Source organism: Crocuta crocuta, unplaced genomic scaffold, assembly GCF_008692635.1.
Source record: "Crocuta crocuta isolate KB4526 unplaced genomic scaffold, BGI_CrCroc_1.0 scaffold70, whole genome shotgun sequence".
In the NCBI taxonomy this organism is placed as follows: Eukaryota; Metazoa; Chordata; class Mammalia; order Carnivora; family Hyaenidae; genus Crocuta; species Crocuta crocuta.
In genome coordinates, this window is record NW_027528417.1 from 16659891 (window position 1) to 16676847 (window position 16957).

Here is a 16957-nt window from a genome sequence, read left to right on the forward strand (position 1 = left end):
GGGGGGGGGAGGGGGAGGGAAGCAGACAACACAATCTGCCTGAGAGATGTTACTAGAAATGTAATAAACCACCCATTATAAATATACTTACAGAACCAAAGGAAAGCATGATTTTAAAAGCAAAGTTTGATAGCAATGTTGCACCAAATAGAGTGTCAATACAGAAATAAATTACAAAAAAGGATCAAATGGAAATTCTGGAGTTGAAAATAACTAAAATAAATTTAGGAGAGGGGCTCAACAGTAGATCTGAACTGGCAGAAGAAATAATTAATGAACTTGAAGATAAATCAACAGAGAGTATGCAAGGTGCACCTAGATGGCTCATTTGGTTAAGCAGCTGACTCTTGATTTTGGCTCAGGTCATGATCTCACAGTTTGTGAGTTCGAGCCCTGTACTGGGCTCTGAGATGACAGTGCAGAGCCTGCTTGGGATTCTTTCTTTCTCTCTCTCTCTCTGTTTCTCCCCCACTTGTGCCCTCTCTCTCTCAAAATAAATAAATAAGCTTCAAAGAAAAAAAAAGAGCATATACAAGCTAAAGAATGGGGGGGAAAGCAATGAAACTGGACAGAGAAATGCAGGACACCATCAAAGAACAACAAATATGTACTGGAAGAACAAAATGAGAGGACAGAAAGTGGAAAAGAAAAAAATATTTGAAGAAATTATGGTTGAAGAATCCCAAATTTATTGAAAAAGAGTTACCTACTCATTCAGGAAGCTCAACAAACTCCAAGCAGAATAAGGGCAAAGAGATCCATAAATACCTCACAGTAAAAATGCTGCAAGTCAAAGTCTTCGACAAAAGCTTGCAAGGCAGCAAGAGAAAAATGACTAGTCGCTTACAAGGGAACCTCAGTAAAATTAGTAACTAAATTCTCAGCAGAAACAATAGAGGCCAGAAGACAACGGCATAGCACAGTCGAAGTGTTACAAGAAAAAACTTGCCAATCAATAATCCTATATCCAGTAAAGCTATCTTTCAAATATGAAGATGAAATAAACACTTTCCCAAGTAAACAAAAATTGAGAGAAGTTGTTGCTAACAGACTCACCTTATCAAAAATACTAATGTAAATTCATCAGTCACTGTTCACAGGGTCACTAGTGGAAAGCAATTCAAATCCACATAAGGAAAACCAAAAGAGAACTGGTAAATATAATTATGTAATTTTAATATAGAGTGCAAATGAATGTATTTTTTCCTTTTCATAACTTAGTTTATAAGGCAACTGTATAATGTACAACTGCATGCACTGTATTAATGTTGGCATGTAACACACAGAAATGCAATATATATGATGTATAATATATCTGCACAAAGGAGATGAGTAGGGGCAAAGCTTTACTGGGTTAAGAAAATGGTTACAGACTATAAAGCAATAATTATCACAATGTGTTGTTTGCTTTGTAACATTAATAGACGTATTATGTATAACAATATCACAAATGTAGGAAAAGGTAACAGAGCTAAATAGGAGTCACAAGTCTCTCTATGTAACTGGAATTAAACTAGTTTCAGCCAGAAGCTGAATCAGAATAGTTACGCTGTTTAGGGTAAACCCTAGAGCACCACTATAACAAAAAAGCAAAAACCAGGAAAAAAAAACCCTCAAAAACATTTAAAGATCTCACCAAAGAAGATATAGAGATCGCAACTAAGCATATGAAAAACTACTCAACATCGTATGTCATTAGGGAAACACAAATTCAAATGAGATACCACTTCACACCAATAGGAATGACTAAAATCCAAAACACTGACAACACCAAGTGTTAGAGAGGATGTAGGAAACAGGAACTCACATTCACTGTGTGGGAATGCGAAAACAGTACAGCCGCTTTGGAAGATGGTTTGGCAGCTACTCAGAAAACTGAACATTCTTAACCATACAACCTAGCGGTTGCTACTTCGTATTTACCCAAATGAGCTGAACACTTATGTCCACACAAACCCCTGTACACATGGATGTTTACGGTAGCTTTTTGACAACTGCTAAAACCTGGAAGCAACCAAGATGTCCTTAAGCAGGTGAATGGCTGAATAACAAACTGTGGTATATCCAGACAATGGAATATTATTCAACCCTGAAAAGATATGAAACATCAAGTCACAAGAAGACATGGAGGAAGCTTAAATGCATATCACTGAGTAAGAGAAACCAATTTGCAAAGGCTACATACTGTGCAACTGTATGCACTCTGGAAAAGGCAATACTATGGAGACAGTAAAAAGATTAGCAGCTGCCAGAAAGTTTGAGGGATAGGAGGGAAGGATGAGTCAGTGGGGCATGGGATTTCTGGGGTAGTGTAACTATTCTGCAAGATGCTGTAATGGCAGCTACATCTCATTCTACCTTTGTCAGAACCCACAGAATGTACAACAGAAGTAGTGAACTCTAATATAAACTATGGACTTTCATTAATAATAATGTATCTATTAATGTATATGGACTATGTATTAATTCCATGTACTATGGACTTTCAATAATAATAATAATGTATCTACTAACGTATCTAATAATGTATCAATTAGCTCATTAATTGTAATAAATGTACCCGGGGAATGCAAGATGTTAATAATAGGGGGAAGTGGAGGGGAAATTTGTGGGAATACTGTACTCTGCTCAATTTTTCTATAAATCTAAAATTGCTCTGAAAATAGCCCATTAATTTAAGAAATCATTAAATCCAAATGCTACATTAGAAAATATTCACTAAATACAAAAGAAATGGGTGAGGCGTTGATTTGCACACTGGGTAAGATCTCAGAGATCCTTTGAAATCCTCAGCTAGTCTTAATTTTTAGGCCAGAAGATACGCATAATTATCAGCTAGACTGTACCACAAACAAATCATCACCACTGTCCCTCTCTGTAACTATTTTCAGCTGACATTCTCTCCCTCTAGAAGACGACTTGTGAGGTTTCAGAAAGGCCCAGTCCATGGAGTGCAGATCATAATCATGGAGAAGAATAAGGAAAGAACATGGCAGCAGCAGGAAGGCCCAGGGTTGTACTAAACTTTACGTGAGCCCAGAGTTCCCGGAAAACAGCTGCATTTAAGGAAATCCTCATACTCTGTTCTGGGAAAGAGCTTACTCCTTTGCCCTAAGTCTGAGACCAAATCCACCATGTTACCAAGTTCATCTATGACAAAGCCAGATACAGACCCATCAAATTTCCACTCTCTTAACTACTAAAAGATTAATGCAACTGTCTATCCTGATTCATGGAACAAAATGTTTGTTAACTGATGACCAAACTTTAGTTAAGCTTTTTTGCTTCCCCAAGTCTTTGACACACCCTCAACCTGAGCCAGCCTACAACTCCCCAATGGTTCCTTCTGAGAACTGGCTGGCTGTAAGGAAACATTTCTAGTTAACTGATTCTACCACCGACTCCCCCACATCTGGTTCTTTCTAGCCCTGTTTACTGGCCCCTGTGAAATAAATTCCTTTCTGCTTGATTTTTTTTTTTTTTAAGTAATCTCTATGCCCAATGTGGGGTGGGGCTCACACTCATGACCTCAAGATCAAGAGTCGCATGCTCTACCAACTGAGCCAGTCAAGCATCCCTGCCTAATTTTTTGATGCCCTTGTAAATCTTAAGGTAGGAACATCCTCCTAATGGCAAAAGACCCTCTTTTTATTGCAATGATTCTTTTGAATGAAGTCTCCTCTCACCTGTGTCAAAATTTTTGTTTTTGTTATTTTTTTTTATAGACAATATACTCTATTAGCTCAGGCTAGATGTTAGGGTCTGACTGAAATCACCCGGCAGACATCGATGAAAATATCACTTGAGTTTAATATAACTGGAGACTCATAAAACCCTAACATATCAAGAGACCTAAAACTTAACCAGCCCAACTTCTCACCCATGGCAGGAAAAGCTCTGCAGGGGTTCTGAGTGGCAGACATCCATGGCAGGATGTCACCTCTCTACTAACAGATACTGTGCTATCTCACAAGGTAACTTGGCCCACTATTAGAAAATTCTCATAACTGGGGCGCCTGGGTGGCTTAGTCGGTTAAGCGTCCGACTTTCGCTTAGGTCATGATCTCGCGGTTCGTGGGTTCGAGCCCCGCGTCGGGCTCTGTGCTGACTCCCTCTCTCTCTGACCCTCCCCTGCTCACGCTGTCTCTCTCTCTCTCTCTCCTAGAAATAAATAAAACATTAAAAAAAAAAAAAAGAAAATTCTCATAACTAAGCTGACGTTTCCATCTACATGGCTACAACCCACAGGCACTAGTTCTGTCCTCTGAACTACACAAAATGCCTAGATTTCATTTTGAATCTTTCAGCTGTGTGAAGGCCCCTGCACCTCAGCTACTTCACATCAGCATAACAAGGCACCTGGCCTGTAGAGATCTTCCACCTTCTGCAGGCAAAAACAAAAGACCAAATCTTGTCCTCTGTTTCCTTTTTTAAAAAATTTGTAAGCATTTTTAAAAGCTTATTTATTTACTTTGAGAGGAGAGGAGAGGAGAGGAGAGGAAAAGAGAGAGAGAGAGAGAGAGAGAGAGGAGAGGGACATCCCAAGTAGGCTCTGTGCTGTCAACGTTGAGCCTGATATGGTGCTCGAACCCATGAACCATGAGTTCGTGACCTGAGGAGAAATCAAGAGTTGGATGCTTAACCAACTGAGCCACGCAGGCACCCCCTTTTATAAATCAATAGAACCATGGAAGTCACATTTGGATATTAAGTCCTACTTAAAAAAAAAAATGGGAAAGAGGAAGCACACATCCAGCAAGGCCTGTCTATCACTATTTGTTCATGAGGGGCCAGTCAGCTGAGACAGTGCAGCCAGCTTTTCCTGTTGTTACGGAAACAGTGGCTCTGTGAGAGCCTTTTTCCTTAAAAATAACCCCTCAGTCTCCCCACTCCAATTATTCAATAAAAATTATGAGTGAGTATAGAAGTCTACATTCCTGACATAAGTGGCAAGACTGGGAATGGAGTATAAAAATTTTTTTTACCTCACCTGTAAAACAAACAAAACTGCTCCAATTTCTTATAATTTACTTGAATACTTAAGAAACTGCTAATCTATTTCTGGGAGGCTTGGCTATTAAATCCAACAGTTTAGTACTATTAAGTTATAAATATGTTGACAGCAAGAACTATATTCCACTGATTTTTGTCCTTCCAAGACCATGCATCTTGAGGCATGATGAATGTTGACTAAATTTAAATTTACCCAGGCCTATTAGAAAGGCTTTCCTCTCTGCTACTCCCAGTACCTTGTTCCTAACTGGAGGAAGTCACTCTGGAGAGACCATCAATTGTGAACTCTTCCAGTGGGTTCTAGTAGCCTGAGGATACTCTTCAGCGAGAGCTCCTGGTCCCTCAGACTTCTGCAAACACACCAGCAGAGAAAGCTCATCTCAAACAGGGGATGGCTCAGGGAATATAACTATGCTTTTGTGATCAAGATGTAAGACAAAATTGCTTTCTGTGGTTATTATGTGTGTAATAATCCCAACCCTGCTACACAAATTCCTAGTTGGTGTTTCTTTAATAGTCAAGAAAAGATGCATCAAAGCTGAGTGGTTTTTGATGCTGCCTTCAACTAAGTCTCTGAACTCATTTATCACTTCAAACATTCTCAACACCTCCAATTTTAATCTGTTCTAGTGAGTTAACTGCAAGGGACTCTTACAGTAATTTTTATCTTAGGAAAATGCTACCTGATTTTTAAATTTCTGGCCATCCATGAGCAAACACTGAAAAATCCCTAGGGAAGAATGTGTATCCAACTTTACTGAGGTTATCAAGAGCTCCTTAAGAAAAAATTTGATATACATAAGATAGATATTATACACAAATCTTATATGATACACACACACACAAAGTATCTCTAAAAAAGCTTTCTAAAAGAATATCTAAAATGCAAAATGCTCATGTTGCAAAAAAGACGTTATGTACATATACTCATGGAATTTGCAGATTCTGACATGTGGCAGCGGAGTGGAAGAGTGACTCCTACATGAGATACCTACTCAGCAAGTTCGTCACAACCCTACAGAACATGCCTCTATTTCCTCAGCACCTGAACCCAGCTCTTGACAAAGCCAAAATTGACATCAGTCACCAAACACTTTCTTCAGTTATTGGTCAACAGAGGCTCTCTGGCTCAAATCAAGAACATTACTGCTCCTTTGTGTTTCTTACACATGTCACTTTTGGCAGTCAACTGTTCACAGACACTGCTGGTGCCTCCATCTGTCAATGCAACTTTGACAACAGAACTCCAGGATGATAACCAGAATATACGTGTAGATGTACACACAAACAAAACTACATACACCCCTAGGGAAGTGCCAATTAGGTGTTCAGTTTTTCAGTGTGCTCACTCAAATGGTGCTGATACAGCTCAGTCAGGGACTGACCAGGCTGGGAATATAAGCGTGGCATATCAATAATGTTTCATTTATTCTTTCTCTATGTATTCAGGCCCAGAAACTTCTTTTCCCCTCACTTCCCATAAACAACTATGAAGTCCTATGGAATCTCTTTCATGTAACTCTCATACACTCAACAACTACTGATTGACTATTCTGTTTCACCACACTTAGGGATACAACAGCAAACAAGATGGACGCAGTTCCTGCCCTCATGAGGCAGTCTCCAATGGGGGGGGGGGGTACATATAAATAAGGAGGCAACTTCAACATAGCCAGATAAACATGTTAGTAGGTGGGGACTAGTGCAGGTGCTATGAGAGACTGCTCAACAAAGGAAGGACATCTAACTCACACTTAAGGTGTCAGAAAGAGTTTTGGGGGAAAAATAGCCAAGACTTAAATCTATTTCATCTCCTCATTCCATTAATACAGCACAGATTTAGGACCTTTTTTCTTGCCTGGACACTGTCTATCCTTTGACTGATTTTTCTGCCTTTAATCTCACCTTTGACAGAAACCTTTATCCTCAAAATAAAAAGCAAACTTCACAAAGTAGGCCTCTCTGTGATCTGGACTCCCACTTATTTCACCAGGCACCTGCACACTCCCATATTTAAGGCATACAGAACCATTTCTGAGGTGCCCTGTACTCTCCCATGTCTACCCGAAATACCTCTTCCCTTGTGTTTCAAGGCTAGATCAAGCTTTCTCTTCTTTGGGAAGCCTTCCCTGACCACTTAGTCTGGGAGAGGCAACTGTTTTGATACGTATTTTAACATTATTTCAGACATCATAAACAGTGTGATATTAAGTATGTGCTATTTTGTTTAGGCTTCAACTTAGGGACAGTCAGTGACCCCAACCGAGATTCTGTACCTCAGAGACTGCTAGCTAACATGAATTCTCAAAAGGTCCTATTAAAAGTCCTTTAGCTGTTCATTATTGACCAACACCTAAGATTTTGCTCATTACCTCAAAAGAAAAAAAAAAAAAAAAAAAAAAAAAACCCAACAAACCCAGAAACTTTTCTTTTGGCAAGATTAATGTCTTAGTAATCAGAATGATAATATGAGAGAAGGGATCTCATTGCTAAAATAAAAAGTATTCAATACACACACACATACACACACACACACACACACACACACACACACACACACAAACACTGATTAAATGTTTTAGAAATAGTCCCAATTCTTGAATGGAGAGTAAATCTGTACCTGATCACTTAGGAATGCCACCTGGGGCCAGTCATTCTATCTAGGCTTTGGAAGTTTCTGTCTGATGCTGATTACAAGAGTATGAGAATCCTACTTCTGTAACATTGCTACACCTCTGACAGTGGTTAGACAGATAGCTAGGACATTACCAAGTTTTAAAAATAGGTTACATGAACCGATTTCTAAATGAGTATTTATATATATGTATTTTTTAATGTTTTTATTTATGAGAGAGAGAGAGAGGGGCAGCATGATCAGGGGAGGGTCAGAGAGGGAGGGAGACACAGAATTCAAAGCAGGCTCCAGGCTCTGAGCTAACTGTCAGCACAGAGCCCAATGCGGGGCTCAAATCCACAAACCATGAGATCATGACCTGAGCCGAAGTCAAATGCTCAACTGACTGAGCCACCCAGGCGTCCCTAAATGAGTATTTAATAAACATTTTTAAGTATGGATTAAGAAAGAATTTGCTTTCATTATAATCTAGTAACAAAGCTTTAGGGGAGCAGCTAAGTACTTCTCAAACTCTTTCATTGGGCTTTTTACATAAAGAACATGAGAGTTGTACTAAATCCACTTAGTCATCCCAAACCAGCCTCTGCTCTATGCTCTTTGTATCCGGTACACCTTCCGTGGCATGTGCAAATTGTATGGTAATGTCTACCTTCCCCACTAAATGTAAAGACGGTATTTTTCATCTCTGTAGTCCCTTGTGTATTTATTAACTCAATATCTACATAAAGAAATACCTGCTGAATGGACAATAATACAAAGTAGCAAAACAGAGTGACAGGACATCTAGCTAGGATTGAGGGACTTGTGTTTTAACACTAGTTTTAGTAACAGCTGAGTCCTTACTGTATGTCGATAATTTACCAGGTTAGGCACTTAAATAGTACCTCATTTAATCTTCAGATCCTTCTGAGAGGTACCGCCAATCATTTACGGCAAAGGAAGCAGAGAGACTAAGAAAGTTACTCAGATAATTAAGGGGAAGAGTCAATATTTGAACCCAAATCTGGTTGAATCTAAAGCATATTTTTAACCTCTACTTTAGAAGTGTGTTCCACAGCTAACACCTGAAAACTCAGGTGGAAAGAATCTCCCTCTGGATTCCAATTTCCTCTTCTGTTTACTGAACGAGACAGAGCAATTCAAGCCCTCTCCACTCCTCAGGTGACAGTGTGGCGGGTCCAGGCAGCAACAACCAAAGCCTCAATGTCACCCGCCCTGACAAAACACAGAAGAGGTTTTCCTGGGCGGCATGTGACAGGATTTTTCAGATAGCATATTTTCTTTTTATTCTTTTTTTCTTTTCAAACCATCTCAGGGGATTTTGCAGGCAGAGAAGAGGGATCCATTTCTGGCACACTGCTTTGAAGCTAGAACCTGCTGTTAGTTAACAGAGCCAGAAAGTTGTTATTTTTGTTCTACAATTCTTCACTGACATGGATGCTGGCTGAAATTATAAAAAAGGGCAAGGAAAGAAAACCTATATCCAGGGACACTTCAACTGTCAGAAAAATAAAAGTGGTAAAAGAAAACAGTAAAAACATCAGCTTGTTTACCACATTTCAACTGCACGCTTGAGCTGTATACAGAAAAGGATTTTAGTGGTTCTCTTGACATCATCTGAGAATTGCTCAACTGAAAGACTCACACCCTATCTGTGCTACAAATTTTACAGTCAGGGATTGAAGTGGCATACATAAATACCACAAATATTTATTGAGCACCTTCTTATGTAGTATGTGCTGAAATGTTAACATCTCAGACCAGTTTTCTATAGGCATAGCTATCTGGAGGAAAAACACTTTAGTAAGGAAAGAATATCTTAAACCATCCTTCTTAGAATATCTTTCATGTGCTACCATTCACTGATCAGAATATTTGTCTGGTAAAGCGAATGGGAATTCTAGAATGATGAAAGTTCTTAGTTGCCAGAAGACTGATGCTAGGCTCAAACCCCCACTTGGCTTCTCTGGAAGAGCCAAGGAATTCTAGTGAAATGTCACTGAGGTATTCAATCAGAAAAAACCTTTGACAGTATTAAGATGATTAAAAATCAGTGTCATTTTAAGAAAACTGTTCAGCAGAGGAGAATAAACACATATAAGGAGGAAGGTGGATTTGTGCCTTTAAAATTCACTTATCGTCTACAAATGAGCAAAGGGAAAAAAGAGAGACCAAGAAAGACTCTTAACTATAGAAAACAAACTGATGGTTACCAGAGGGGAGGTGGGTGGGGCACGATGGGTGAAATGGGTGATGATGATTAAGGAGGGCACTTGTGATGAGCACTGGGTGGTGTATGGAATTGTTGAATCATTATATTGTACCCTCAAAACTAATATAACACTGTATGTTAATTATACTGGAAATAAAATAAAAACTTAGTAATAATAAAGAAACCCCTCACTTACCTTCTTAACAGCAGGATCCCCTTTGGATGGATGACAAGGAGGAGATATTTTTACCTGGAAAAAAAGCCAAACATTTTATTTTTATTTTATTGAAAAAAGTTTTAATGTTTATTGATTTTTGAGAGAGAGACAGAGAGACAGACAAAAAATGGGGTGGGGGGGAAGGGCAGTGAGAGAGGGAGACACAGCATCCGAAGCAGGCTCCAGACTCTGAGCTGTCAGTGCAGAGCCTGATGTGGGGCTTGAATTCATGAGATCATGACCTGAGCTGAAGTTGGACGATTAACTGACTGAGCCACCCACGCACCCCAAAAGACAAATATTTTAATACACTTTTGGTTATAATCTAGTTTTATTTGACCCACACTCAAAACAAGTGAACCACAATTGGTATAACTGAGATAAAATAGATCTTCTCAGAGAAACAATGAAGAGATTTTTTAAGCCCCTTTGGAACTTTTCCAGAGATGAAAAGTCAGTAGTTAGCCAAGATAAAAAGATGATTAGGGTAAGAAAATAGAACAGATGGTCTGGACTGGTTTTAACCAAATAGTGGGGAACCAAACAGATACAGATCTTTGTTGACAATGTTAACCAAGTGACACACTATGCAACAGTCAGCATTTATCGCAGAGGCCAAAAATTACATCAAAGTATTCTTTGTGATGTAATACCCCCTGCTAAGCACAACATGCACAGAAGAGGTTGATAAAATAGTGAGAGATTTAGAAGTTTCAGCCAAACCATAATAAAAGGATATTTAGCTCAAAGAAGAGAAGACTGACGGTACAGGGATATCTTGAAAAATTTGAGGGTTGAAAGAGATTGTCAGATTAGAAAAATGAGCACGACTCAACTATATGTTGCCTGCAAAACCCCTATTTTAAATATAAAGGCACAAATAGGTTACAAGCAAAAGGGCTGCAAAGATAGCACTAGATTTCAGAGCAAAGATTATTACCATGGATAAAGAAGATCATTTCCCAATAATAAAGCAGTCCAATTCATCGGAGGACATAACACTCTTAAATGTCCATGCATCTAATAGCTTAAAAATACATAAAAATTGATAGAATTGAAAGGAGAAAAAGATTTTATAGTTACAGATTTCCATACCATTCGCTCTCAATATTATTAGAGAACAAATGGCAGATAATTAGAAAGGATTTAGAAGATTTACATGACACAATCAACTAACTAGATGTTAATGTCAGATGGACATTAACAGAACACTCCACCCAGCAAAAGCAGAATATACATTCTTTTAAAGTGCACACGGACCACTTATCCACATAAACTATTTTATATCAATAAAACAATTCTCAATAAACTTAAACAGAGCCAAGTGATACTAAAGAGTTTCTCTGATAACAATTTATCATGGAAGTAATTTAGCGTATGTAACAGAAAGACCTCTTTAAAAAATCCCAAATTTTAGGAACTATTACCAAACAACCAATGGGTCAAAGAAGAAATCAAAAGGAAATTAGATCCTAGAAACACCCAACCTACCAAGAAAGAATCATGAGGAAACAGAATATCTGAATACTGAATCAGTAATAAAAACCTCCCAACAAAGAAAAGCCAGGCCCAGATAACTTCAATGGTGAATTCTACCAAACATTCAAAGAATTAATACCAATCCTTCTAAAACTCTCCCAAAAAATTAAAGAGAAGGGAACACTTCCAACCTCATTTTAGGAGGTCAGCATTACCCTGATATGCTGATATACCCAGAAAAGGACACTACAAGAAAATTACAGATCAATATCCCTGATGAACAAAGATGGAATATCCTCAACAAAATACTGGCAAACTGAATTCAGCAGTACATTAAAAGGATCATATACCATGATCAAGTGGGATATATCCCTGAGCTGCAAAGATGCTTTAACATATACAAATTAATAAATGTGATACGCCACATTAACAGAATTAAGGGGAAGAAAAACTATATGATCATCTCAATCGATGCAGAAAAATTCTTTGCCTTTTCATGATAAAGCACGCAATAAACTAGGATTCGAAGGAAACTAGCTTAACATAATAAAGACCATGTATAAAAAACAACACAGCTAACATCACACTCAATGATGAAAGATCAAAAGCTTTTCCTCCAAAATTAGAAAGAATGCCTGCTTTCACCACTTCTACTGAATATAGCATTGGAAATTCTAGCTAGAACAATCCGGCAAGAAAAAGAAATAAGGGCCATTAAAACTGGAAAGGGGAAAAGTAAAACTATCTCTATTTGCAGATGATGTATTTTATGTAGAAAATTCTACAGACTCCACAAAGATAACAAAATAAACAAATAAAGGATACAAAATCAATGCATAAAAACCAATGTGTTTCTTACACTAACAATGAACAATTTGAAAAGGAACTTAGGAAAATAATTTCATTTACCATAGCATCAAAAAAAAAAAAAACCAAAAACTTAGGAATCAGCCAAGGAGGCAAAAGACTTGTACACTGAAAACTATAAACTGTTGCTGAAAAAAATTAAAGGAGACAAAGATAAAAAGAAAAACATCCTGTATTCATGGACTGGAAGACTGAATTGTTAAGATGTCCATAATACCCAAAATAATCTGTAAATTCAAGACAATGCTTATCAAAATCTTAGTGGCATTACCGTAGTAGGATTCTTGCACAGAGTCATGACACTGAGGCTCTTCTTTCCAGGAAGCAACTTTATTCATGCCATCAGTGCTTAGTTGGGTTTGTACCAAAGAACTGAGCCCTGGTTTATACATTTTTTACTTCTTTGTCTCCCATGTATGGTAACACACATTCAGTCTGACTAAGTGGTCTCACATTACAAGGTCGTGAGGGATGTTGTCATGTATGCACATAGTCAGGTTGCTTCGAGGGTTTTTTTTTTTTCTTTACGTAGGGAGGCGACCCTACCACATTATAACAGAAAGAGAAAAATCCATCCTAAGATTTATAATGGAGCCTCATGAGACTCTAAATAGTCAAAACAATCTTGAAAAAAACCAAAGTTGGGGATCTCATACTTCCTAATTTCTAAATTTCTACAAAGCTACAGTAATCAAAACTGTGCTACTGGGCTAAAGACATACAGACCAATAAAACAGAGAGACCAGAAATAAATCTTCACATATAAGGTCAAACGATTTTTGACAAGGCTACCGAGACCATTCAGTAGGGGAAAGAACCGTCTTTTCAATAAGAGGTGCTGGAAAACAAGATATCCATATGCAAGAGAATCAAGATAGACTCTTACCTCACACCATAAATAAAAACTCAAAGTGGATTAAAAAGACTTAATTGCAAAAGCTGAAACTATGAAACTCTTAAAAGAAACAGAGAAAAGGTTCATAACACTGGATTTAGCAATGATTTCACCAAAGGCATAAGCAACAATTAACAAAAAGTAGACAACTGCTTCAAAATTAAAAAATTTTTGCATGCCAAAGGACACTTATAGAGTAAAAAGGCAGTCACTAACAGTGAATTTTTTTTCTTAAATAGTTTATTGTCAAGTTGGTTTACATATAACACCCAGTGCTCATCCCCACAAGTGCCCTCTCCCATGCCCATCACCCTAGTTCCCCTCTCCCCCACCCCTCACAGCCCTCAGTTTGTTCTCAGCATTCAAGAGTCTCTCGTGGTTTGCCTCCCTCCCTCTCCCCAAGTGTTTTTCCCCTTCTTCTCCTGCTTCGTCATCCATTAACTTGCTCCTAATCTACCTATATGTGCAAACATATGGTATCTGTCCTTTCCTGCCTGACTTATTTCGCCCAGCTTAACACCTTCTAGTTCCATCCATGTTGCTACACATAGCCAGATTACATTCTTTCTCACTGCCATGTAGTATTTCATTGTATAGGTAAACCACATCTTCTTGATCCATTCGTCTGTTGATGGACACTTAGGCTCTTTCCATGTTTTGGCTATTGTTGATTGTGCTGTTATGAACATTGTGGTATATGTGCCCCTATGCATCAGCACTCCTGTATCCCTTGGGTAAATTCCTAGCAGTGCTACGCCTGTGTCATAGGGTAGTTCTATTGTTAATTTTTTGAGAAACCACCATATTGTTTTCCAGAGGATCTGCACCAGTTTACATTCCCACCAACAGTGTAGGAGGGTGCCCGTTTCTCCACATCCTCGTCAGCATCTAGAGTCTCCTGATTCATTTTAGCCACTCTGACCAGCATGTGGTGGTATCTCAATGTGGTTTTGATTTGTATTTCCCTGAAAAAGAGGTACGCTGAGCCGAATCGTTTCATGTGTCTGTTGGCCATCTGGATGTCCTCTTTGGAGAAGTGTCTGTTCATGTCTTCTGCCCATTACTTCCCTGGATTATTTGTTTCTTGGATGTGGAGTTTGGTGAGTTCCTTATAGATTTTTGACACTAGCCCTTTATCCAATATGTCATTTGCAACTATCTTTTCCCATTCCGTCAGTTGCCTATAGTTTTGCTGATTGTTTCCTTTGCTGTGCAGAAGCTTTTTATCTTTATGAGGTCCCAGTGGTTCATTTTTGCTCTTGATTCCCTTACCTTTGCGAATGTAAGAAGTCGCTGCGGTTGAGGTCAAGGAGGTTTTTTCTTGCTTTCACTTCTGGGTTTTGAAGGTTTCCTGTCTCACATTCAGGTCCTTTATCCATTTTGAGTTTATTTTTGTGTATGGTGTGAGAAAATGATCTATGGTGTGAGAACATGATTCTTCTGCATGTTGCTGTCCAGTTCTCCCAGCACCATCTGTTAAAGAGGCTGTCTTTTTTCCATTGGATACTCTTTCCCGCTTTGTCAAAGATTAGTGGGCCGTACATTTGTGAGTCCAATTCTGAGTTCTCTATTCTATTCCCTTGGTCTCTGTGTCTGTTTTTGTGCCAGTACCATACTGTCTTGATGATGACAGCTTTGGAGTAGAGGCTAAAGTCTTGGATGGTGATGCCTCTCGTTTTGGTTTCCTTCTTCAATATTACTTTGGCTATTCGAGGTCTTTTGTGGTTCCATACAAATTTGAGGATAGTTTGTTCTAGTTTTGAGAAGTATGCTGGTGCAATTTTGATTGGGATTGCATTGAATGTGTAGAGTGCTTTAGGTAGTAATGACATCTTAACTATATTTATTCTTCCTATCCATGAGCATGGAATGTTTTTCCATTTCTTTGTGTCTTCTTCAATTTCCTTCATAAGTTTTCTATAGTTTTCATCATACAGATCTCTTGTATCCTTGGTTAGGTTTATTCCGAGGTATTTTATGGTTTTTTGTGCAATTGTGAATGGGATCAGTTTCTTGATTTCTCTTTCTGTTGCTTCATTGTTGGTGTATAAAAATGCAACCGATTTCTGTACGTTGATTTTGTACCCTGCAACTTGGCTGAATTCTTGGATCAGTTCTAGTAGGCTTCTGGTGGAGTCTGTAGGGTTTACTATATAGAGTATCATGTTGTCTGCAAAAAGTGAAAGTTTGACTTCTTCTTTGCCAATTCTGATGCCTTTGATTTCCTTTTGTTGTCTGATGGCTGATGCTAGGACTTCCAGCACTATGTTAAACAACAGTGGTGAGAGTGGACATCCCTGTCGTGTTCCTGATCTCAGGGGGAAAGCTCTCAGTTTTTCCCCATTGAGGATGATGTTAGCTGAGGGCTTCTCATAGATGGCTTTTATGATGTTTAAGTAAATTCCTTCTATCCCGACTCTCTCGAGGGTCTTTATTAAGAAGGGATGCTCTATCTTGTCAAATGCTTTTTCTGCATCTATCGACAGGATCATATGGTTTTTATCTTTTCTTTTGTTAATGTGATGTATCATACTGATTGATTTGCGAATACTGAACCAGCCCTGTAGCCCAAGAATGAATCCCATTTGATCATGGTGGATAATTCTGTTTACGTGCCCTTGAATTTGATTAGTAAGTATCTTGTTGAAGATTTTTGCATCTGTACTCATCAAGGATATTAGCCTGTAGTTCTCTTTTTTTGCTGGGTCTCTGTCTGGCTTGGGAATCAAAGTGATGCTGGCTTCGTAGAATGAGTCCAGCAGTTTTCCTTCGATTTCTATTTTTTGTAATATCTTGAGAAGAAAGGGTATTAATTCTGTGTTAAATGTCTGGTAGAATTCCCCCAGGGAAGCCATCTGGCCCAGGGCTCTTATTAGTCGGGAGATTTTTGATAACTGATTCGATTTCCTCACGAGTTATGGGCCTGTTCAGATTTTCTATCTCTTCCCATGTGAATTTTGGTAGTGAGTGTGTGTTTAGGAATTTGTCCATTTCTTCTAAGTTGTCCAGTTTGTTGGCATATAATTTTTCATAGTATTCCTTGATAATTGCTTTAATTTCTGAGGGGTTGGTTGTAATACGTCCTTTTTCATTCATGAGTTCGTCTATTTGAGTGCTCTCTCTGTTCTTATTCAGAAAGCTGGCTAGAGGTTTTTCAATTTTGCTTTTTTTTTCAAAAAAGCAACTCTTGGTTTTGTTGATCTGCTCAACTGTTGTTGGTTTTTTTTTTGTTTGTTTTTTGTTTTTTTTTTGGTTTCGGTATTGTTTATTTCTGCCCTGATTTTTATTATTTCTCTTCTCCTACTGGGTTAGGGGTGCTCCTGTTGCTCTCCTTCTAGTTCCTTTAGGTGTGCTGTTAGATTTTGTACTTGAGCTTTTTCTAATTTCTTGCAATAGGCCTGGAGTGCTATGTACTTTCCTCTTAGGACTGCCTTTGCCGCATCCCATAGAATTTGTATTATTGTTCTTTCATTTTCATTTGTTCCCACATATTTTTAAAGCTCTTCTCTAATTTCCTGATTGGCCTGTTCATTCTCTAATAGGGTATTCTTTAGCCTCCATGTTTTTGGAGGTCTTCCAGACTTCTTCCTGTGATTGATTTCAAGTTTCATAGCTTTGTGATCTGAAAGTGTGCATGGT

General features: G+C 38.4%; 1 protein-coding gene across 1 annotated transcript in view; it reads right to left on the minus strand.

Moving 5' to 3' along the window:
* VPS8 (VPS8 subunit of CORVET complex) overlaps positions 1-16957 on the minus strand; it is a 259051-nt gene that overhangs the window by 29738 nt on the left and 212356 nt on the right. The window contains exon 45 of the mRNA XM_077754439.1: positions 10057-10110. Coding sequence (XP_077610565.1) covers positions 10057-10110 — 54 coding nt within the window. The remainder of the gene's footprint in view (positions 1-10056; positions 10111-16957) is intronic.